The sequence below is a fragment of the Nylanderia fulva genome, unplaced genomic scaffold (genome assembly GCF_048542155.1).
Source record: "Nylanderia fulva isolate GAGA-0341 unplaced genomic scaffold, ASM4854215v1 Scaffold3, whole genome shotgun sequence".
In the NCBI taxonomy this organism is placed as follows: domain Eukaryota; kingdom Metazoa; phylum Arthropoda; class Insecta; order Hymenoptera; family Formicidae; genus Nylanderia; species Nylanderia fulva.
The window spans coordinates 8,083,802-8,110,084 of NW_028190368.1; the positions used below are offsets into that span (position 1 = coordinate 8,083,802).

Below are 26,283 nucleotides of genomic sequence, written 5' to 3' on the forward strand. Positions count from 1 at the left end.
TTCTTGAATATTATTTTCTGTATTTGTAATTTTTGATAGAAAATATCTTTGTATAGTTTTAATAATTTACAATTTAAATTGAATAGAGTAATGTTTGATTGATTAATCAGGATAAAGAAATTTGTATTTGTTTTAACCTGCCTGGTCAATCAAACACTATTCTTCAAACTATTAAAAATGACATTACATCTCTTTCTTAAAATATCAAAAAACATTTTATTAGCAAATTTGAAATGTAGAAATGATAAAAAAAGAAAAAAAATATTTAAAAAGCATAGATTTTAAACAAAGTATTTCAATTTTTTATTCTATTTTATTTTATAATGAATATATTAAATATATTATTTTACAATAATAAATATATATATATATATATATATATATATATATATTAAATATATTATTTTATACTAATAATATTCTATTGGCGATGGATCATAGGTGAAAATATATAGATATAAAATTGAACGAAATACTTTAATATTCATTCAATAATGAATGTTCTAATTACCTCTTTAAATATTTTTATTCGTCTTTCAAGCATTTCTGAATTTCAAATTTACCGCCAATTCGCTACGAGACTCTCGAGTATCTTCGATATCTCGAGAACTACAACGGTTTCTTTCGAATCGCAAGCAGTCATGGCGTTGCGGCGGTTCACGAAACCGCAATCGAGTGCTCTCCGTATTTTTCGCAATTATTATTATTTGAAAGTAGATTTAGCCGGCAAAAAACTAACGCGAGTGTTTCATAGACAGGTGTGTCAAACGTTCGTCGCAAGTTAAACGTGCGCAAGAGTTATACATGCAAATGTTGCAATTTATCAACGCATCGGCGATGTACTTTTCTACCTCCGGAAGGAGTCGACCGATATCTCCTTTTCTTCACCTAAAATACAGTCAAAGCGCAACGGATGCACCAATGGATCATTGCCAGGTATGCGTGCTAAAATATTTCGGGCATTATTTCTCCGTTGAATAACTTGCAATTAATACATCACGTCGAAACGGTTGCAGTTCAAGAGTGAGTGGGAGGGATGAGAAAGAAAGAGAGAAAGAATAAAAAAAAAATACAATATATATGTATTTTCGTCCGAATCGTTTTGGCTTAATCAAGATGTCATTGCTATCATATTCGAACCTCTCCGTATTTCTCATGATAATTATTGTTTATCATGATTATTATATATGTACATATTAATATTCAATCGGCGAAATTGTCAATGATAAAATTTTGAACTGCAATTCATTCCTAATGCAGTTTTTCTTTTTATACGTTAAATAACAAAAAATTGATAATGCAATCTACATCAACAAAATATTTCAAGTATATTCGATAAATAATTCACCAATTAAATTAAATTAATTTAAATTAAATTACATCTTCGATGCGAAAAATATTTTTTCTATTTTTATTTTTTTTATGCTTGTTTCTTATTTTTTTATATTCAATAATAATTTATAATAATAATAAATTACACGATCCACATCTAGCTATTTATTATTATGATTGCCAACAACTTCTGCTATGCAGATATTTTTTATTATATATATGATAATGTAAAAATATCTCACGTAGATAAAACTTCCGGGTAACAAAAATTTACGCTAGATGACTTTAGTGAACATTTTGTAGTGCCTCGTGTGATTACACAATATGTACACTTTATTTTCAAATTTTTGTTTGAACAAAATTTTAATATATTAAAATTTTAGAAATAAAAATATTACGCGCTTTATGACAATCGTAGCTTTCCGATAAATAATACGAGTATTAGATACATATTTTTAATCGCTTCGTCGTCATATGTGGTAGTGTTACATATATCTCGTTTGAGGTAAGGTTACAAATATTAATTACGTATGCATTTTACTATTTTAATATAATAATCAATTTCAAAATATAATTTATTATTCAACTTTTTACATACAAGCTTTGAAATTAATCCGAAGAGTCGTATAATAATATAACAAAATAGCAAATATTATAAAATGTTTCGATTATTTTTTTCCATGTTGACTTATCTAATTTTTCTTTTCTCTCGGTATTTTCTTTTTAACGCTTGAAAATGTGATAACTTGGTACTCGGAAAAGCACGGAAAGGCAACGCGAAATTAAGTGGTGAGGTGAAACTCTCGGTTCCACTCTGCTCGCGAAATGATTGATCGTCGTCGGAAACGGCCGTCAGCTTTCGTGCGCAAATAAAAAGGCTTGGCCTCCGCGTACTCGAGAGTAGTATTATGTATGTAATGGATTTAACCTTCCGCGCGCGCTTCCACGCGAGGGCGCGCGGGGGCGGAAATTAATTATATTTGTTTAATTTTCGAGATGAAAAAAGCAGCTGGCACTATGCCTCGCCCATGCGCGACTCTAATCCGAAAAAAAGAGAAAAATAAAGATAGAGAGAGAGAAGAAAAAATTGTTGCTGAAGATTCTAATACGTGACATTGAAAAAAATGTGAACTTTAATTATGAAATTATAATTATGTAATTAGAAAAGAAATATCGAAATAACACACATATTTATATAAATTATACTACAAGTTTTGATATAATTTATAATTTTAAAGAAATATTTTTCATATTGTCTAAATATAATATACATTTCCTCTTCAACTTTATGTAATAATTTCGTTTCATAGAGAATCACAGACTTTATTGTTTTGAATCTTAAATTACCATTGCATCTCGGAAAGTTTAATAATTACATAATAATAGCACTTACAGAATTGCATAATAATTGGACTTTATCTTTAAATCGACTTATGGACTTCTAAGATGCGAGGATAATTATTTACGATTCGAAACAATTGAAGAGAGCAGAAAACTATGTAATTTTATAAAACGAAATTATTGCATAATTGAGAAAAATCGTTTATTATATTTAGAACATGGAACATCTTTTTCTGAAAAGTACAAGATATATTAATAATATACCTGTTATTTGATCGACGTAACATCGATTAAATTAATTCAAAAGCCGTACTCGTTAAAAAACGTTAATACGATACACGGCGATAGAATTATTCGTCACATGATCAATCGTTACATCATATCGATGCAACATGAATCGTAGATCGTTATGCCTGCATTTGCATATACGTTGTCCGATATCGGCGTACCATCAGTCACGTTGCAACCCAGTGTTTGTTGCTCTCGTCGATTACCGGATATCAACACTTCACGTTCACATTTCCCTGTGCGTGCCAGAAAAAGGAGCGAAACTCGAGATAAGCATCTTATTAATTATGCTACGTATTGATATAACTATATGGTCGTCTGCATTTTATACATAATTGCGCCTGCGATGCGTCAAATGATTCGCGACCAAAACATTCGTCCTTATCAGTCTCAATTAATGTAATCTGACTATATAAACTTTGAATCGCGTAATTTTTTTTCAGAGCAAAATATACAGAAACGAGAATTAAATGAAAAACATTTTTATTGTTAATAATCATGTAATGCTTTTGAGGTAATGTGTTGTGTATACGCAAACACACTGTATCTCAAAAATATAAATCAAGCTGCGCATAATTTATCTAAATTTATCTCATTTATTTACAAATTAAATTTAGATTAATTAATACGCAGTTGAAATGCGCACACGCGAAATATGTTCTAATGTAGTTCGACATTACATTCTACAAAAATTTTTGACGATAACAACTAATTAGTTTGTTTTTCACGATAAGAATATCGCTATATACAACAAAGGTTTCCGAGAGATAAATTTTTTCGTCAAATCTCTGTCGGCTATGGAACTTTGGAACGCAATCTAAATCCAACAATAGGACGCGATAACATTTACGATTTTCGGTATCGCTTTCCTGTAAATAAATGACCCGAATATAATGGCACAGTAAATATCACGTGCGCATGTTTAAAACGCTTCTTTGCAACGGTAACGCGAATTTCCGGAAAGAGATTCGGGGAATAATCGCTACGCTATACGATCAAAAGATCTTTCCCAGAAAAATGCATGCAATGGAATGCAGTAATATGCAGGTTAATTCGAAGACACATCTGACAATCACATTTTTTATTTAATTTAAATATATATTTTTCAAATCATATTTTCATCGTGTTTCGTAATTAATCATTGTTCGTGGGAGAAAAATAAATAGATGGATAAAATTATTCATCTCAAATTTTCATGAGTTGTAAAATATCAAACAGCGGTAAAAAAAATTAATTAATATAAGCAGAAGTTAAAAATATTGCTCGTATAATTTTTATAAATCATAAAATATTAAAGTAGAATTAGGATATTTAAAAATTTAGATATGTTATTTCAGAAAATATGTAAAATTTTTATGCAAATCTCTCACTTATTTTTTTCTTTAATGTCAAACTTGTAACAAACGAATAGATTGAATTGTAAATTTATCTCGGAGTCTGTACATAAAGTTTGCACGGACGACTGCATTAAAATCGAGACTGATAATGACGAATGTGTCGATCGGCCTGAAAATCGTTCAATGCATCGTGCATGCAATTGCATAAGATAGAGACAACCAATTACAGACGTATACGAGCATATGATAGTGTGGAATAATTGAGATTAGCGTTGATATCGACATATTAACATGACAATTACAGTAATCAAATAGTAATTCTCATCACTTAAAATTTATTAGAAGAGAAAATGTTTAAAGGCATATTTTTTTATTTGCAGAAAATTTTATAATAAACTTTAATGTTTAAAAATAATATAGACAAACATTTTAAATTGGAATATATAAATATTGAAACTTGATCACATTTACTATATATATATTTGTATTTTATATAGGCAAAGATTCTTAATTAAAAAATATTTTTTTAATTTATTAGATGAGAAAATATTTAAAGGCATATTTTTTTGTTTGCAAATTTTATAGTAAACTTTAATGTTTAAAAATAATATAAGCAAACAATTTCAATTGGAAGATATAAATATTGAAACTCAATCACATTTACTAATATATATTTGCATTTTAGATAGGCAAAGATTTGTACCTATCTATTTTTAAAATCTTTTTGAAGGTACGCGAAACTCGATATGTAATATGTATCTTACATTTCGCATTTGCTTATTTTTCACCATCGTCGCAACTTTTCGAAAACTTCAACTTTAGCACGAAACATATATATACATATAAACTCGTCCAAAGTTGTATACGAAAAGAGACGGCGATAGATCCGTAGACAGCCGCGGGCGAGCGAGACAGAGAATGTAAAACGTCGTTTCCACTTGTTCACACAAGTCCGTTGAGCATCGTCATTAAACGAGCGTATCAATTAGCGATATCGATATCTCCGATATCATCCGCGCTCCGAAATCGTTCGCGAACGATCTTCGACAATTTTGACAGTTCATGACAGCTCGAGTCACGTGGCCGTTATGAAGTTTCTGTCGGTGTAATAGCACCTTAATCTTCTGGTACCGGCGTTCAAACGCTCCCTCCAGCGTCCCAGAGGCCTCGTAGTGCGCATGTGCTCACCACTTCCTAGTAGCGTCGAACGTCTGGCCAATGGGACGCGCCCGGTAACGTCATCGGCGACCACTCGGCGTCGCGGGCAATGACGACGTCTCTATTTTCGGCCGACGTGACTCACGGGATATAAGCGAGTACGTTTAGTTGGGTGTTCACAAGTTGTCGAGCCATCGTCGTGCACGGGTAAATACGCCTTCGTCGCGATCTCTGCATTCCGCAACAGAGAGACGGCACACGCGCACCGCCCGGTCCCGTCGCCGTCGTCGTCGTGAGTCATTGTTGTGTTGACAGCCGTAGCGGGCGGTAGTCAGTCGAGCCTCCTCGTGCACGGTGGTGCTGTTGTTACCGCGGTAAACCGTATCAAACGTCAGGTATCGACGTGTCTTCTGCGCCGTTTCGCGATCAACAGTGCCGTCCGCAGTTGTGCGCGATATACCAAGTGTCGCGAAACGTGCTCGTGAAGTGAAGAACAGATAGAGAGAAAGAGAGAGAAACCCGGAGTCACCGTTGGTGGATTTTTACGTACAGTCGCGCACGCGATTATATAATCGCCGCAGCGCGGAGCAAAGTGTTAGCAAGAGTTGACGTAGACAGATAGAGATAGAGAAAGAAAGAAGAGGATAAGGAAGAGGAGAAACAAGAAAGAAGGTAGATACACTTATGTGTAGTTTAAAATAACGCGTATATTTACATATATATATATATATACATATATATATATATATATATATATACTGAGAAAAGTTAGGAAGAAGTTGTTGGATATATACGTGAACCTTGAAGGAAGTTTTCCTTTGTAGCTCTTCGAGCCCGGAGTCTGCTCGCTCCGGAGGCGAAAGGAGACGGTCTCGTTCACGAGGGGGAACCTCGTCTATTCCATCGAGCAACGAGTTTATCAGCCCGGCGGTATCCATGGTGCGAAGCTTGACGATGGAACCGACGTTCTACGAGGACGCGAGCGTTTACGGCGCGGTGAACGGTCGTGAGAACAGCATGGGTCAGCTTAAGCGGAACCTCACGCTAGATCTGAACGGTTGCCAGAGGCAGGGACCACAGGCGAAGAGGCCGCGATTGGGCCCGTTGCCGCCTGCGCTCAACAACGTCACGCCGATCCTGAGCTCGCCGGATCTCAACATGCTGAAGCTGGCCTCGCCGGAGCTGGAAAAGTTCATCATGACGCAGTCCGACAGCCTGGTCACCGGTCTGTCCACACCGACCACCCAGATTCTCTTCCCCAAAACTGTTACCGAGGCTCAGGAACTGTACGCGCGCGGCTTCGTCGACGCGCTCAACGAGCTACATCACTCCGACAGTTCACAGGAACCCGGCAGCGTGCATGGCGCGACTTACACGACCCTGGAGCCGCCCGGTAGCGTCCAAAGTACAGAGTCCACCATGAGCAATCCGAACCTGGTGCATGTGAAGGACGAGCCGCAGACGGTCCCAAGCGTGTCGAGCACACCGCCGATGTCGCCGATTGATATGGAGAACCAGGAGAAGATCAAGCTGGAGAGGAAGCGACAGAGGAATCGCGTGGCCGCTTCCAAGTGCCGGCGACGCAAGCTCGAGCGCATCTCCAGGCTCGAGGACAAGGTCAAACTGCTCAAGGGCGAGAACACCGAGCTGAGTGGCATCGTGCACAAGCTCAAAGAACACGTGTGCCGGCTGAAGGAACAGGTCATGGACCACGTGAATGCCGGCTGTCACATCGTGGCCGGTCAATTCTGAAGTTTCTCAACCCCTCTTTCGCCCGGGGATGAAACTGCGAATGTTAAAGCTCGCTCCTTTTGCGATCGCCCTTTTTTCTCGCCGGATTCGCCGCTGTGCTCTTCATCATCGTCGTCGTCGTCGTCTTGCCTTTCGTAGTTCCCACGAAGGAACGGATATTGAACTTTTCGCAACAGCTGTTAATCGCCGTTCGAATTTCGTCCTTCCGCGACTTGTAATCTGAAAGGATTTTTTCATCACGTGGATACGGGCCTATGATTCGCATGTATGAAGATGTTCTCTCCCTTTACTTCAACAAAGTTTAGAATAAATATCTTTCCTGTAATATGAGAAAGAAACCAAATAGCTTTATAAAAAGCAAAGTCCATCTCTGACTGCTGATATTGCTAATGGAAAAGTTCGGAGCAGAGAAAGCGCTATCTTTAAAAAGAAAAAAGAGGACGGCGGAAAGAAGAACCTTCACAAATGAAGGAGAAAAGAAGTCGGTCCATGGTCCACCACGTTTACGGTTTTTCTGTCTTTAATTCTTCTGTGACATGACTGGGAGGAGACACGAGCAACAGCGAGCAGCAGGCGGAGCAGGAGAAGGAGAGAAGGAGGTGACGGTCAAAGTGGAGAAAGAGGAAGGAGTGCCTTCGTATAGACGTGAAACGTAAAGAATGCTTTTAGAAGAGTGGCGGGCGTGCGCGCGTGCGTGTTTTGCGCATGCGAGAGACTTTATACGCACGAACACGCTCGACAAATGCGTGCGTGCGTGCGTGCATGCATGTATGTATGTATGAGAGGAAGAAAGAGCGAGAGAGTCTGTATGAGAGAACGAAATAGAGTATATATGTAGATATACGCGTGTGCGAGAAAGAGAAAGAGGGAGATCACGCGTAGCGCGAGAGGGGAGAATATCGCGACAGCCATTTTAGAGAACGCGAGAGAGCCGGCGGGAGATACGAATCTTTCTCTACCGGATGGTGAATCCATCTTTTCACTCTTCCCGTTTGTCGCATCGGAAAAGTTGTTCCCGTTTTCACGACTTTCGACGATCCCTTTGTATATCTTAGAACGAAATCGATTTTCTCGTTCGATTGCATTGTGTAAATATCTATCTGCCGCGATGATGATTTTTGTAAAGCAACTCCCTTTTTTCTTATTTCTTCAGGCACTTAACAGGCAGGGCCGATTTTCTTCTCTTTGCAGATCTCGCGATCTTTGCATTGTAAATTTCAAATATACGAGGCGTTCGCTTTCCGAGTGACGTAAATGCAATTTCTTAAATGTTTTTTCCCTCGATACAGAGAGAAATGCGATCATCGAAGTAATTTTTTTTCGCACTGCGAGAGATTTTCGAGAGTCATGACACTTTGTAAAAGTAAACGTCTCGTTTGCAGGCTGCGAGAATTGTACATTTTTGTCGAATATAGGTATCGACGATCTCGCGATCGCGGTTTTTTTTTATCGCTCTTCTTTCGACTCGGACGATTTATAGCTCATGGATCAATCAGAAAGAGAGATTTTACCTTATTCTTTTTGGCGCGATTACGCTGAGAACCGTACGACGGACTACTTGTGATAAGCGCAATCAAACCGGGAGATCACGTTTGCCTTGTACCGAATGCACCTTCGCGAGCGTCGAGAGAGACTCGAGCATTCCGCTAGTTTTGGAAACTTCTACACACTTTGGTGCATACAAATTGACAAATTAATTCTAAGGAGTACGGTGCTGTATTATAGCTGCGCAAAAAAAAAAAAAACGTGTATTAGGGCGGTATGTTATAATGACGCGTATTCTAAACGTATCAGATGATAAAATTAGTCAACGACAATTGAGCATTCATCCTAAAAACGAGATTAGTTTACTGATCAATACGTGTCTTTTTTTGTTTTAAATACATGGTTTTAAATTTTCACAATATTTTCTCTTATACGAGTCTCTGTTATGCAAATTGAATATTGAACGATAAAATGAATCATAATATTTTTTAGACCAAAACAAAGTTATACATAAAATGTATATATCAAGAGAAATGATTTTTGTATCAAGTATATATATAATATATATATATGTAAAAAATTTTGAATTGTTATAAATAATGTAAAAATATATAAAAAAAAATTGTTTTTGTATATTCATAAATATTTTAAATTAATTGAATTTAAATAAAGAGATACATGTAATATATATCTATATATTGCGAATTAAGAAAAGTATCGCGAGAAGACGCGTTCACTATAACCTCGCCCCGTGCACTCGTTGTCCGATTCTTCGATATTTCTCCGACGTGCCTCGTTGTCGTTTCGCCAACAACGCAGATTGATTGGATTGCATCGAAATGACCTCGTTTTTTAAACCCCGCTTTTGAAAGGACTAGCGCTATTAAGGCTGTACAAATAGAATAGCAATCGTTCGTCTCGCCAGTCGCGCTGAACTTGTCGAAGAATCGTCATCCTGAGCAAAAAGGATGGATATACGATATATTAGGCTCGCGGTTAAAAGGATTCTTTAATTATATAACGTGCGTTTATTAATCGGATTATGCGCGATTACTGACGCATTTAGAGAGTTAATCGAAACGATCATGCATAATTATATACGATCGAGCGATCATGCTTATCGTTGTCAGTACACACGAAATATATTTCGAAAAATTGATTTTAATTATAATCCGACTGTTTTATTCAAATACGAATTCATCTTTTAAATGCAAAAATATTCGCAACAATTTATTATATTAGTTTTTCGTCGTTGATCAAATTCAAGAAGTGATGCTGTGATGAACCTGTTATGAATTAAAATCGCATACGGAGCAAACAAAATCGATAAAAAAAAAAAAATTAATTTTGCCTCGTATGCACATTTATATGTTCGTAACCGCGATTAAGTTAATATCGGGTTCGTCCGCGCGACTCCGGGAAGCTCTAAAATCTTTCCCTTAGCTCTTAAGCCAGCGAGTCACGTTCTCCTTGATTTTTTCTGCGCGACACATCGCGTAGAATTCCATATTTCGTCATATGTGCATCTAGTCTTGTCCAGTATGCCCTTATAACTTGCGCGCAATATGTGTATGCGTGTAGCCGCATATTAATATACACACACACACACACAACATAACATGCACACCTACATAATACAGTATACACACGATTGTCGCTGGGACCGCGTTCACCACGTGTCGCAAGCTACGTCGGTTTTCCGCGACATTGGTACCAGGATGAGAGACGTCCGCATTGCTCGGATACACATTCGCCATTCTTCGTACATTCATACATTAGTTAACATACGAGGCCGTATATTTTAATACCAAGATCGTAGGCTTAGTCCGAAGATGCTCGCAAAATATCGTTATCGCGACACAGTTCGATATCTGCAATAAGAGAAAACTTCTTTATGACGTGAAAATTGTACGCCAGATGTCCAGCGTAATCTCTCCGTTCGATCCTCGATAAAGTTATTTTTCTGAGAAAAGTTCTTAAAGAAAAATTCTCTCTTTGAAGTACATCTCGAAAAACTTCTCGTATAGATATAACGAGCGGAAAGATTAAAGCTAGATACCTATATCGTAGGGACAAGCGAGCAATAACAAAGCAATCTTACCTCCGTTTCGCGTATTATTTGTATGAGACGGATCGCGAAGAAAAATAAGTACTTGAGTGGACGGAGAAAAATCACGATTACGCGCTATATCGGCCGGGCTATTGCGCAATTTTTCGCAAATAATGTCCGTATAATTTTGTGCGAGAGAATTTTCAAGTTCTTCGAATCGTAATAAATCAGGACAGTGCATAAGATAATTTTTACGACGATTATTGTAATAAAAAAAAAATATATATATATAATATATATAGTAATATAAAAAATAGAGGATAAAATATATATTTATTATGATTTATTTTTACAGAGGAAGAGATATTTTTCTGTGAGAAAATCATGCGACGTATAAAAAGCGCGATATTCGATTAATGCTAGGAATTATGTAAATTTAAGCCTTTGTCACTCAACAAAACGTATTTTTCTTCGTGCGGACGTTGCGTAACATTGGCGTGAAATCTATACTCGGTGTGCGTGGCATGTGAACGCAACGCGGACCACACCTATCGATTTATCCACGCGAGTCGTGTCTTCGACGCAGGAGGAAATTATATATATATATATTTCGCTGAAAATATTTTTGGGCAATTATTTTCGTACGGACGATATCACGCGCGAGCGAATGATAAACGTCAAAGAGCGAAAAACAAATTTCCTCTTTTCGAATACAACGCTCGTCTCATATATATTTGCGCGAGAGCTTTTTTGACGGAGCTTCAATCAAATTAATTCATTAAACGCGCTAACGATAGGCGAATCGACTCTCTTCGCGACGGAGATCGCGATCGATCTTTTATACTTTATAAAACGCACGTTTTATTGATACGAGAAGGAGAAGGAGGACGTCAGAAAAATTTGCGCGCTTAACTTTTGTGACTGTCCGTCTCTGTCGACCTCGTTCTCCTTCTCTCTGTACTTTTTTTTAACATTAACACATAACTCGAGAATGTGAAAATGTATTTATTTCCCAAGATTAATTTTCCGGTACTCGCAACAATCACTATAATAAACTATAGTATTTTGCGAAAAAAAAAAATTATACAATACAGAAAGCAATTCGCATGAATTTCATGGATAAAAATTCTTTTACACGTATAAAACAGATTTAACATTTTTATGTATATATTTTATGGAAAAAAAATTGTGGATGAATCATTGGATTATTACAAAAATACTTATACTAATACACAATAACAATTATTATAGTAGCGAGTAACGGTGGATTAAAGTGCGCGCTGTTTCCTCTCGCTTAATTTTATGCTCTTTGTATTTATTTGTCGCTCGATCAGAATCTCGGATTTTGACGAAAACGAGATAGAAAGACAAAAAAAAAATAATAAAACTCGCGAGTCTTTGCTTCGCATATCTGTACATTTTTTTAAACATTTAACTCTTTGCGATCGATGCAAGAAAAAAAGATTTTATCTCAGAGAAGACGTTTCTTTTGGCGGAGTTTCAACATTTCGATTATTTTGGAATTTAAAAGATTTAAGAATGGATGGTATATATAGTGTCGCGAGTTTTAAAATTCCGGGCTAAATCGTATAAAAAATTCTAATTGTAAGGTAAATTTTCTCGTTTGTATATTATCGCGCATTTAACGTTAAATATGATTGACAGATTTTTATCTGAATAAGTATCGATTAAATAGGAACGAGAAACAGACTCGCGAGTATGAATCAAACATTCGCATACACGGTGTGCCTTTTTTTCCTCGAGTTAATCGTGCGAGCGACATTATTTTTCAAGGGCATGCGTCTTTTTTCTCTGGGCGTTAGCGGGCGAGAAAAAGCGGTGGCGCTAAACGTATGAAAGTAATGAAAACCACATGTGATTTAGTCAGTAAGCGAGAAAAACCCCCATTAGAGTATAATATCGCGTGGCGAGGTGTTGTGCGGTGGTTAACGACGCCTGTGAAAGAAAGATAAGAACATACACATACACTCACACACGCGTGCGCTGTAGAGTTATGTATAACATGATACATGAGAGTATAAATATATTGCTATAAATATATATATATATATAAAATCTAATAATATTATATATATATACACATATATATATGTTATATATTGTCTACCGATAGAGCGAAGAAATCTTTTTTTACGAATAATTTTATTTTTGAATGAAATACGACGAAAAATAAAATTTCAATATATATATATATATATATCTATATATATATATATATTAAATGTGATCAAGTTGTATGATTTTCTTTTGCATCCTTGATATATAGTAAGTTTTAGCAATAATAATTTATTTCCCAATCCTTCTAATTCTTTACATAGCTTACAAATATTTGAATTCTCGAATGCACTTTAATATACAACACTATTTCTATTGTGTTGCTTATAAAAGAATCTCTCTCTCTCTCTCGAAAGAATATCAAATTAGTAAAGATATATTGCAACTCTGAAAGCAATAGAAACAAAGAAGTGAAAGAGAACAAAGAGGAATTCGAGCATAGAACAGCTCTGCATTCCCCTTCTCTCTTTGTCAACGTTAATTATTGCAATTGACTAATTGGCTCAATTGAGAAAGTTCTCGGTACAAATTAAAATCGGCGAACGTAGTTTCAAAAAAATGCTCTAATTATTGGAACGACCTTTTGGTCTGAAAAATCTCTTTAACGAACTAAAAATCCTATTTTATTTTCCTTCTAATATCTAACAAGTCAACAATTTAAATTAAAAATGAAACAAAAATGTTCAAACAAAATTATTAATAAATGATTGTTTTGATTAAACTATGCAACAATTAACTGTGTCTTTATAATAAAAAGTATTACTTGCTTATTATACAGATAATATGTATATTTTTATGAAAGATAAATATAGGTTTAGTAATCTCTCATTCACTCGATAAATCTATCAGAATATTGCTTTTTTTTTTTAATGATATCCGTAGATCTTATATAATACTTGCAACTAGTCAATGCTTTAATTATATATATCTCTTTCATTTTTGCTCAATCATTAATTTAACGCGCAAACGGACAACAGCGAAGAGAACTTTCATTAACATTTATAAGTTATACGTTAATGAGAAGCGTAATTTCTTTAAATGTTTCAAATTGAGACATATTTTATTACTCTTTTTGAAAACTAACAAACAATCTTAAGACGCGATATAAGACTTTCACTGATATTCCAGATAATAATTAACTTCATACGCAGGTTTAGTGAGTAAACTTTCTCACGATTGCAAAGTAAAGAGAGATATCGCGGAAATCGTTGCTTAAGATATGCAGTATTATATCCAAGATTATATTGCGATGCGATACTTTCCTAGATTTCGCACTCGTGCATTTAGCCTTATTTAACAAGCAAATTTACTTTGGAGAGAAAATAGCACTAGAATGTACAAGTCACGTTCATTAGAATTAAAATGTCACGAAAGGAGGAACGTTATTTCTCTCTCCTTCATCTCTCTCTTCTGCCCTAAGAAAATTATCCATCAGCTTTTGGATTCTGCGGTGTCAGGAGACACGTGTGCACGATTATCGCATTTAAGATTACACCCAGCGCACTTGGCCATTAATAATTCGCGTTATTCTTAGTCGGAAGGACGCTTACGAGCGTGTCGAGCACAAAGACGCGCGAACTCTAGAAATCGCAAGGTTTTATGAAAGTCGAAAGAAAGGCGATGATTATAGGAATTCATGGTCACAAATACGAATCAATAAAATGCAGTATAAATTAGACCGAGCTCGGAATGCGTGGCCTAAAATAAGATGCATATACAACCGCATTCGTTAATTCAAATGCAACAATATATATGCCAGAGGGAATAATAGATAGTCATTAATTATCGAGGAAAACAGGAAAAAAACATTTGGCATTTAAATTAAAAAAGCTAATGAAACAGGAATTTTACAGCAAAATTATTCTGTATATGTAAACTGGAAAAAAAATTTATTGAATTTGAATGAATATTTATTTCAATACTGCTTCATAAATTATTTATTTGGAATTAATAATATTGAATTGATGTGAAAAATATTTATTTACTATAAGAAAATTCTTTTCACAACAGAAATAAATATTTGTTTCAAATAAATGATTGATTAGACAGTATTGAAATAAATATTTATTAATTTAATAATTTTTTTTTCAGGTACACGTACAATATTATTGTCATTATATTATTTTAGTTTAAATAATTATAATATTATTAATAATTATTTTAAAAATCTATATTCTCTACCTACATGATAACATTACATGTTTTAAATAATATAATTAATTATTATGTTTGCATTTGTATTTCGCAAAATCATTTCTCAAATTTATTTTATTTATAAATTTATTTTATACTATGTATCAGTAATGATATGATATTATTAACTATAACTAAATGTGGGAGAAGCAAATTGTGATGCGCAATGCTGTTTTTTTCACGCATTGAGCCAAAGATAAAAATTCGGAGGACGCGCCGCTTAGACTCGCGTGCAGGAAAAATATCGCCCGCGTTATCGGCATCGTTATCGCGGCCGTTATCAGCGTGCGCGCTTTAGTCGGTTTAGTTATTGAATTCGCCTTATCGCAAGGGGAAAAGCGAACGAGCTGCCGTTCCACTGATCTGAGTCCTTTACGCGTCGATTGCATATTTTAAACGGAAACAAATGCGCGAATCGCTCTAGACAATCGATGGAAGACCAGAAATTTGACTAAAAAAAAAAAAAACGTAGTTTTTAACAAGCTTTAAAATTAAAGCTATATTACACGAATTTTTACGCGATATCAGCATTCGTTGATCAATGAGGTTTTTCACGATTCCTTTCTCGAATTGATCAATTCCTAATTAAACTCCGCGATCGTGAATATCGCGGTGATTACGTTGACGTAGAGAGGAAAAGGAGGACTTATAGAACCTTGGTGCCAGGTCGGGGACGATTACCGACGAAGAGGAGGCACGAGTGACGTTTCTTTTTTTTTTGTTTCTCTCTCTTTTTTTTCTTCTTCCTTTTTCTTCCATTTACCTTGGCTTTGGTGGAATGTAAGAGCTAAATGAACGTGTCTCGAAGAGAGTGGCTGGTTTATTTGGATAAAAAGAAACGTTGTAACGTGCTTGCGACATGTCGCTGGACCAGTATTACGCGTTAATTGCATTTATTTAATTTAAAGCGAATATAGAGACTTCACGAATTTTTTGTGATACACAGATCTGTATATATAAATATATTTATATGCATATATATTAATATAAATATATTTATATAAATATATTTATATAAATTAGAAATAATGATTTTTTATCTTACAATTAGAAATATTTTAACCGTGACAATTTTTAAAATAGATTTATCTTTATAAAGATAAATCTATTTTAAAAATTGTCACGGTAAAATATTTCTAATTGTAAGATAAAAATTCATTATTTCTAAAAAAAATGTTATTAAAAATAAGTACTTGAAACACGTTTTTGAATAATTATGTTTCAGCTAGACGAATGCAAAATGTAATATCTCACAAATTTGTTGGTTCCATGTGACCTCGTTCAACAATTGATATCAATCATAAAGGAATACCGCCAGATATAATACCAGGAAAACAAAAGGTACATGGAAGTAGTGTAGTTATATAAATCAATGCAAATGGATAAAGATTTAAAGCATTCCACACGAGTGTCTTATTACCGAGCCTCGAATATATATATTCAACGAGGGCTGACCTTCGATTATTGCTTGACGCTTTCGATTATTGAGGTGATTGATTGCGCAATTAACTCTACTGTAAAAGTAATTTATGTACGTAGAGAAATGTCAGCGTTATCTTTTGGGAGAACTTAAAGCCGATGGCTTATTTGTATACAAGAAAATGAATTTTTATTTAAATTTTTATTTGAAAACGTCAGATGTGAATAATCAGCTGTTTTTGTAATCACGAAACAGCTGATCGTTATCATAGTTGATTAATGCTGAATACTCGAAAGAAATTTAATTTCGCAAATCATGTTTTTATAATTAATTAATGCAAATATCTCTGTGTTATTGTTGACATTACATTTATTGCTGATTGGCAATCGTATTGATAGTATCATAAACTGTCAACTCGCGTTGAAATTAAACCGCTTTCCAAGTGTTTCAAGATAACGAAAGCATTTCATCGCGCAAGAGTTTTGACGGCAGGGATAAGATATTGAGTTTCTGGAAATGGAACACTTCGAACTTATATTGTTAGCTCTCTTTCTCATTCTTGCATCTAGTTGATAATCGGGAGTTGGATTTCGCCCAAAGTTAAAAGCGTAATAATTCATCGATATCATACATATAGAGTCAAGGGCTCGAAACGACGTAGATGAAGATCGTCGCGTTTGTGCCTGCGTTTGAACATACGATGAGACGAGATAAGATTATAAATTACTTCCCATATCTTCGTTGCGTGTACTGGCTGCTTCAAGTGTTGCTTTTTAAATTTTCTGAGAAATTAATCGCGCGTCGATATTAAATATGTCGAAGATACGGTTCCGCGTAAACGAGTATCGAATTGAAATTTCTGGAAAAGTTTATTAGAAATAAAGTAATGAACGATAATGGATTCTCCGTTATATTTGCCGAATGGTCGATGCTTATACAGGAATATCCTGTACATCGTGTTTACTCGCGGCTTCATTCGAACTCATGGATTTTCAACGCGCGTCGTCGTTTCGCGTTGCAACGGATATCTTATATATATATACATATATTTATAAATTTTCCGTGACATTTTCCTCCTACGGTGTCGCAGGACGATACTGCGGAATGTTTCGTGCACAAGCGCGCAATTGCAGACCGTTATCGTTTTCCTGAAAGAACGTACAGGGAGACTTGTGGCGCGCGGTATGTGGAACGGATTTCGCTTTATCGCCGAGAATTCTCGGAGCACGCTTCGCCACAAGGCAGAGAAACGCGGCGCAGCAGCGAAAAGGCCTTGACAAGTCAGTTACGTTTGACTTGGCGTCAAATTTAGCAACTAGAATATATTTAATAAATAATAAAAAATAAATAAATATGATTTTAGAATATTAAAAATATTTATTTTTGATACAAATCAAAGTCTATTAAAATAAAAATGACAGAATAGAAACGTTCGACTTGACGTCTTTAGCAACTAGAATATATTTAATAAATAATAAAAAATAAATAAATATAATTTTAGAATATTCAACATATTTTTTTTTCGATACAAATCAAAGTCCGTCAAAATAAAAATGACAGAATTGAAACGTTCGACTTGACGTTTTAAGCAATTAGAATATATTTAATAAATAATAAAAAATAAATAAATATGATTTTAGAATATTAAAAATATTTTTTTTTTATACAAATCAAAGTCTATTAAAATAAAAATGATAAAATCATAAGGTTTAGGCAAGGATGAGCTAACGGTAAAAATTCGATTGGATGCACCAGTGCGTATACTAGTGCATACTAAAAAGAGCGTCGCGCATAGAATATCGTAAAAGCATATGGCTAGACTACGAAAGGATTGAATATTCAGAGTTTCGTGGAATTTATGCATGTATGTATGCAACTTCACAAATCTGTGTTTGCGACTTTAAATGCGTATTCTAGCGTGTAGCGTAAATATTCTCAAGAATTTGCATTCGTCGAGGCATGCGTCGACTCAATTGTCAACTTTTAGCCGAATCCTAATCGTTACATCTGATCGTGCGAATGTCAATAAAATTTATACCGCGTTTCACACATAGTTGGAAAATTAGTGTTTTCTTGTTAAAAACGGTCCCTGTTAAAATTTTTGTGTTCAGTATTTAATACATTCATGTGTTAATTTAACAGACAAAACAGAAAAAAGATGTAAAAGTAACAAATAGATTCTGTTTTATTAATGACAAGATTTATCTGTTAAAATTTCCAGAAAAAATGTTTTATTTTCTTTTAGTTAATTTCTATAGATTAAAACTATATGTTTACTTTACGCAAAATTTATTTTAAGTTTACTTGAAGTTTGCATTGATTTTATGTTAAAATATTAACACACAGTATTTGTGTCTCCATATCCATATTATGTTAAATTAACACAAAAAATTCTGTGGACCGTTTGGGACATGTCTGTTAAATTTAACACAAATTTTTCAACTGTGCAATGTACATACGTGAGATACGACAAATCTTACCGAGATTTCACGGTAAATCGACCGGAGTATGTTGAAAGCCGTGTGTCGTCGCGAATGCAACGCGCATAAAACGCAATTCCGCGAGCGAGATTCCGCGAAATCCGTTGAAAATGGATCGCATCCGGGCGAAGGTCGCCTTAGAAGCTAATAGAGCTCTCTGCGCATCTAGATCTCCTTAAACAGAACGATCCGACATCGTCGGATGGAGAAAAATGCGAGGCCGCGATATATCGCGTCGATATATCCGTATGGAGTTACAAATAAGCCCGCGCGCGAACGCGCGATTATCGTGAATTCCGACGAACACGATGTGTCTCATTATAGCGCGTGTCCTTGAATTAATTGTAGCTCTCCACGCGGAATCGTGAGCGTGCGCTTTGTTCGCCTAATTGCACGCGCGAATTATCGGCTAATTAACGATGGCTCAATAGTAATAATCCCACTCGCTCAATAATCCCTGGTACCTCGCTTCGATTTAAATAATACAATATATCGTCCAGGCTGATTCATCGCGTCAATGAAATTTCCAATATATATTACTTGTTGAAATTTTTCAACATGTTTTCAATTACACAAAGCTATCCTATATTTTTTGAGTACATATATGTATACGTATTATCTTGTATCAAGATACATATGTCAAGCTGTTTATTATACATTATACGTTTACGTTATTCCGAATAAGCCGCTTCCTTAAGCTTTTCTTATCTTTCTCTCAATTTTCAAACAATTTATTCAAACATATGCAATTGCAATATAAAATTTAATGTTATTTGTGGCGATGTTTATCTGTGGATTTTTAAGTATAAATCCAATGGAGTGTTTGTATTCAATTTATGCGTCGTCGCTATTACGCAATCACATAAAAGTTGTGCTGTGTTCGGGTGTTATCTTGATTTTTATATTTTAACCAACTTATCGCGATGTGCCGGCTCTCTGCTATTAAGCGACGAGACGCGTGGGATAATAGATTTCATCTGTTTTTTTATACCCTTTCGCACACAATGGGCCACCGTTGAGAGAGATCTGCACTTTTTTTTAGATCTCCAAAGTCGGTAGAGGAGTATAACGACGCAGAGATATTTAATTATTATATTAATTTTACAATTTTTTGTACGAGTCTCTACAAAACTGTCGCGAAAGAAATTATAAACGTGACTCACACATCGAGAGAGATTTTAATGTCGGAAAGAATTACAAAAAAAAAAAAGGAAAAATTATTTTTAAATTCTGAATCTAAAATATTTTCTAACTATATCATATCTGTTCTAATTATATCTTCAAGTTATCAAAGAAGATAATTATTTTTTAACTGATTTTTTCCCTATCTCTTCATAATTATGTTTCTCGTAAATAAATACGTTTATTCCTCTTGATCAGCTTGTAATTTTAATTTTAATTTTACATCTCCGTCGCAATCAAAGAATACGATTGTGAAGTGAATCGATTATCGATTAGCCTCCTTGCAGTCTCTTCTTTGCGAAGGAGACAAGAACCCCGGGCAAAATCTCGCTTCACCTCGCGTTCCTGACATTGTTATCTCTCGACGATGTGTCACTACTTTGGCTATCGGGGAAGAAAACGGGGAGGCACGTCGCAAGATATGTAGGCCAAACTAAAGCGGTAAGCTTTATGATGCAGATACGTTGTCCGCGCGGCCGCATACGCGTGACGGTGACGCGGAATGCGCACGTAAACAAAGAACACGCATGCATGCATGCGTGGGATAAAAGAGTCCGCGCTCGATCGGATCTTCGCGCCAGACGCGGAGTCGGTGCCAGCGTATTATGCCGCTATCGCTAGATCCGAGGGATTACATCGTTTCTTGGATCTTACATCATAATTCGAGGGCCGCGAGGAGGAAAATTCGTGCAATTTTATATAGTCTAGTTCATATTTATTTTCATATAACGCACAATGATATAAACTCTAAACAAATATTGCAGATATGTCGCCTGTGAAGAATGATAAAAATTTATCAGTCTATAAATAGACGGTAATCATCCGTCCTTTATTTTAGAGGACAGGCCTTTATTTCAAGTAGCTGTTCTTTAGATTTATTCATTATCCCAAAACTTAATTTTTCCTTTACTTTAAAAATTTTGCCCTTTATTTTTTATTTTTCATTTTTTAGCGTTTACGAAAACAACGGAACCTCTTATTCGGAATCTGTTTATTATTATTTAAGAAACCAAGGATTTGTTTCAACGCAGTCGAATCAGTTTCAAATTATAAGAATACTTGGACTTTTGATAGTCGCCAATTTTTTTGTTCATCAATTTCCACTTTGGCAAACTGATTTGGAAATATGTTGAAACAAAGCTCTAAAATTTTCAGGTTTGTCCTTTATTTTCTCTTAAAAAATATATAGTTATTAAATATCGCCATATTTATAAATATAAGAGGTAAAGTATTTTAATCGATAGTTTAATAATTTTGTATAATTTTTTTTTTATATACTTATAATTGTGTTAAAGAGAAAAAAATAATATCCCCGACATATCTCGAGCAACTTTTCGATTCACAATAACTATTATAATATAATATCGAGTTTATGTGGCACAACTGTGTGATGTATTTAATAATTTCCGGCTAAACATTTTTCGGCCGCACAATTGCTTGACGCCAGTCTATGATTCATATCATGTTTGTCCCCATTTTATTCGCAACATGTGTGTAAGTTAAGGATCGCAATTGGCAGACGGCCCAGAGACTCGTCAAATATTGCGCAAGATCAATGACGATGACGCGTACGAAGATGTTTTCGCGAATTCATGACTCGACTTTCGAGAGAAAGACTTTGGGAAGAACCGGAGATATTATAGATTTGTTTTTTATATATTCACACACACAACACACACACAACACACACAACATACACACACACACAAAACACACACACAAAACACATTCACACAAAACACACTCACACAAAACACACACACACAAAACACACACACACACACAACAACAACACACAACAACAACACACACACACAACAACACACACAACACACACACAACACACAACACACACACACAACACACACAACACAACACACACAAACTCTTAAACATACTGTTTACAGATCTTAATAAGGAAATGTCACCCTTACATTCTGACAGATTATTAACACTTGATAAATTAATGTGATAAATTGTCGAATATAAAATAATAAATTATGATAAATTAATCGAATATAAAGAAAAAAAAACAATAAGCAATAAAATTCCTGTCATGTTTATATATAACGTTTTTGAATTAATTGCAGAAATTGATCGATGAGATAAACAGCATTTGATTAAAGGCGTCGTTTGACGAAAACTCTTTCGAACAGGCGTCGCATGGATTAGCATAAGAAAATTGGAAGCCTACTTTTGTGTTTATCGGCCGCGAGTTCGCGTCGGCGTACAATATTATGCAGTCGGGTCGCATTTACATCGAAATGATGTTTTCTCCGATCGAATCAATCCCCACGTGACCGGATGTACCTTTTTGAACGCTCATGAGAAAGCCATACCATCCCGCTCGCGTTTCTCGATCCCGAATTCGTCGGTCATTTTAAAACGACCACCGCGGGGTTCGGAATTTGTTGCGGTACCCCTTCCTCGAATACATTCGGATGCAGATGGGCGATGGTATCGATTTGCGGGCTCTCTGGAATGAAACGCAACGTATTACAAAGGTTTAAACTGAAATTTCACCGATTAATCGGTGTAAAAAATTGCAGAAATTTTTCACAAGATTTGTAATTTTTTTTTATTTTTATTTATTAAATAAATAAAGATATATAATAAGATATCATAAATTAATGATATTATATTTCTTCTACGTAATTGAAATTTTTCTACGTCTTCCGAAAGCTATTGCTTAACAATCGCGCCAAAGTTCTCGACATCTTAAGCGATTTATTCTTTCTGCAAGAAATAAAAAGGCCGTAAAAGGATCGGAAACTCCTTTGCTTCACCGACGCGTTAACACTCTCTCCAAGATTTTACGGAGCAGTGCCGAAGAAAGAGTCATGAAAAAAGAGGGCGGACACAAAGAATGCGAGTGTTACACACCGGTCGTCTCGGCAGGGTTTAGAACGAGGAAGTGGCTCCGCCGAGGTATTTGGCGGTTTCGTTCCCTTCTTTTTTTTTTTTTATCATTCGCATTCCGGACAAGCCCAAGAAGCTAACCTCAGACCCAGAAGGGTCCGAGCGGCCTTGCCGACTTCCTCGAAACAGACCTTTTCTCGGCACGCAGGAGTCCGCGTCGTGTCTCGTGCAAGTACAATCTTGAGGAAGGAATTATTTTAAATAAATGTTTTAAAAAGATTTTTTTCCGTCAAAGGTAAAAGTATTAAAAAATAATTTTTCCGTTGAAAAAATATGAAAAAAATAATTGACACGTTTTTCTTTAAAATTAAAGTAAACAAGTTGAAGTAAAAAATAAGTAAAAATTGATAAAAAAGTAAATGTGAAATGATAGAGAGCGATATTTAAAATTGACTGTTTTTTACATATCTGACATCCACTTGACGTGTTTATCGCATTAAATAGAAATTCACTGAATTGATAATTTACAGTGTACTATTGGACTCTCACGCTACAACGTAGTATTCGGCTTATCCGAGAAAACTATAGCGAAAGAGATAGACTATATTTTTCTATCTATCTAACAAGCTCCGTTTTCTTTATATTTTATAACCGACTGGTGTATCTGGCCACGGCCTTCGAGTTATACCCTTATCGCAATTCTCAGTGCTAGCCTCGCACAATCTGGATCTTTGTCAGCGATTCCAAACAAAGCGCTCGAGAGCTCCGTTCGGCCGGCAAGCACGCAACTCCTTATCTAATGTAAACTTTGATTTTCTGTGTCGTCGAGGAAAGAAAGAGAGAATGCGAGAGAGAAGACGTCCGGTTGCGAAACCCTATCGAAAGAGGCATAGCAATCTTTTTTCCACGCACTCAGGAAATTCAATTCAATTGCGAAAAAAATTATCATTGTGATACATAGGCAGCATTTCTCAATAATTCAGGATGAAAGAAAAAATGCCGGATAAAATCAGGATAAAAAAAGAAAAAATAAAATTGTACGGTAAGAGAGACTCGCGATTGCGTATAGAACGTCTCACGTGCCTGATGAGAGACTTTGTTCTCCAGGCCGCGAGTCGAAGGTCGCGCCTTGTTTCGGAAGCAAATCTCTCTCTCTCTCTCGCGATTTCGCCGGTTAATTTCTCCCAGGGAAACCCGCACACGTGGTGCGGTTCTGCGCAGCGGTGCTTAACCCAGAATGTCGATGGACACGGTACATATTACGGTGTGCAAGTTCGTTGTCCCCTTCTCCAAAGACACTTCTCCGACGCACGGTGTTGCTGCCCTCGCTGCGGTGCTTTGTGTTTCGCGTTTATACACACACTTGAGAAAAAGAGGGGACTTTCCCTCGCAACCACCTTGTGTCACTCTCTCTTTAGTTTCTTTTATCTCATTTGGAATTTACCATCCGATCGTTCGTGCTGCTCCTCTTTCTCTCATCAGACACATACATATACATGTATACAGAGAGCGAGCTTTTGCGCCTCTTCACGCATATCTCGTCCTTTTTCTTCGCCTCCACCTCGCTTCGCTCGTTTTGCAAGAGCGATGCTTAATTCAAGCTGCTGTTTGTTTGGCTTTTGCTGTTCTTAACTGGAAAGCCCTCCGTTACGCACAATACCGTGAACGACCCTCCGAGAGTATTCCGAGAGTCTTCTGTAGAGATATTCGGGATGCATTTGCAAGCTCGTGTGTCAGAAGTAGCGTAGTCAGGTTCTTTTTATTACGAGATTGTTGATTTGTAGTGCGCTGCTACGTTTTTTTTTCTTTTTATTCAGGAATAATGTTATATAATATTATCTCGCAGCAATTAATTCTCGTATAAAATGTTTTCTTCTTAGAACGATAAAGAATAATATTATTATTGTATTCGTTATCGCGAGCATTCAGAAACATTGCAGATTCATGTTTTCGACATGTACAATGATCTGTATGTAAGTGTGTGCATGTGTGATCGAATTACAATCTCTTCTTGACTATAATAATCCAATTTGGATTTCTCTATTAAATCCAATTTAAAGAAATCCAATTTGTGATTAAATTTGCAATTTCCTACACTTTTATCATTATAATGATTAGAATTACAGTTGCATAAAAAAGGCGATAGAATTATTAAAAAAATATTTACACGAGTGCAAAAGATTCTTAGAAAATTAATAGTGCATCTTTTTTTTTCTCTCTCTTTTACTCTTTTACTCTACATTCATCATCACGGTGATTATATTTGCTAAGAGAAAATAAAGGAAAAATTTGAAAATTTTAGGGCTTTGTTTTAACATATTTCCAAATCAATTTGCGATCAAAGTGGAGATCGACGAGTAAAAAAAAAAAAAAATAATTATGTGACTATCCAGTCTACATACTTATTCTTATAATTTAAAACTGACTCGACTATGTCTAAACAAAGCCTTGATTTCTTAAACAGGTTCTAGATAAGAGATACCATTGTTTTCTATAAATTCTCACAGTAATACTACATTATTAGACAAAGAAACGCTAAATAAAAAATTAAGGACAAAATTATAATATAAAGGATAACGTTTTTAAAAGAAAGGACAAAATTGCATTTTGAAAAAATGAACAAATTTAAAGGACAGCTGCATGAAAGGACGGATGGTCCATATTTTACATCAATCTTCGAAAATTTGTTAATTTTAAATTTATGGGAAGACTAGGATTTTTTTTGCGGTTCTTGAGGTTCCAAAACGAGTGCAACAAAGGAATTTGTTCAGCCGAAAAATATCGTATTTCATTAATAACGTATATCAAACCTCTCTCCCACTCTCTCGATTCGCTTTCGGATATTATGTGCAGTTGACCTAAGCACTGCCACGTGCCTGTTTCTCCCCTCTTGTTTGTCCGTAGTTCCCCAGTCTCCTCTCTCTTTCCATTACTCGTCTTCTCTTGCTTGCACTCTCGTCTCTCTTATCTTCCATTCGCTGCGCAGTTTAAACGTACGCGTTTTCTTCTCGCATGCATCGCAGCGCAGCAGGAACAAAGGACGAAAGTGCGAAGAAAGTACGCGACGAAAGACTGCATGCTGCGTGCTTTGTGTGAATAACTTCTTTTTTATTTTTATTTTTATGCTAATATATACATAATATTATTTATGAATTTTATTTCACACATAAATTTTTGATATAAAAACAAAATAAGAAACTGAAATAATTCTTACGAAAAGTTATTTTTTATTACGAAATACATATATGAACTTTACGAAATAGTACTTGAAGCTGTAGTAAACAAATATCTCAAAATCATATCTTTTATCATTATCAGCTCCGAATGTCA

General features: G+C 35.4%; 1 protein-coding gene and 1 long non-coding RNA gene across 6 annotated transcripts in view; both read left to right on the forward strand.

The window, feature by feature from the left end:
• Window positions 1–415: 415 nt before the first annotated feature.
• Window positions 416–26,283, forward strand: part of LOC114941829 (uncharacterized) — a 93,276-nt gene continuing 67,408 nt past the window's right edge. For 3 of the 5 annotated variants that reach the window (XR_003821704.2, XR_003821706.2, XR_003821705.2), the window contains exons 1-2: window positions 416–936; window positions 16,238–16,353. This is a non-coding gene — a long non-coding RNA (uncharacterized LOC114941829). The remainder of the gene's footprint in view (window positions 937–16,237; window positions 16,354–26,283) is intronic. The other 2 variants (XR_014925093.1, XR_014925092.1) reach the window with 1 other exon arrangement.
• Jra (Jun-related antigen) lies at window positions 5,618–12,995 on the forward strand. Its single transcript, XM_029316980.2, has 2 exons — window positions 5,618–6,128; window positions 6,281–12,995. The coding sequence occupies exon 2, from the start codon at window positions 6,393–6,395 to the stop codon at window positions 7,206–7,208; it is 816 nt and encodes a 271-aa protein (XP_029172813.1). The 5' UTR covers window positions 5,618–6,128; window positions 6,281–6,392; the 3' UTR covers window positions 7,209–12,995.

What these genes read in the sequence shown, in the direction of transcription:
- Jra (XM_029316980.2), top strand. Translation starts at nt 6,393, where the DNA reads ATGGTGCGAAGCTTGACGATGGAACCGACGTTCTACGAGGACGCGAGC.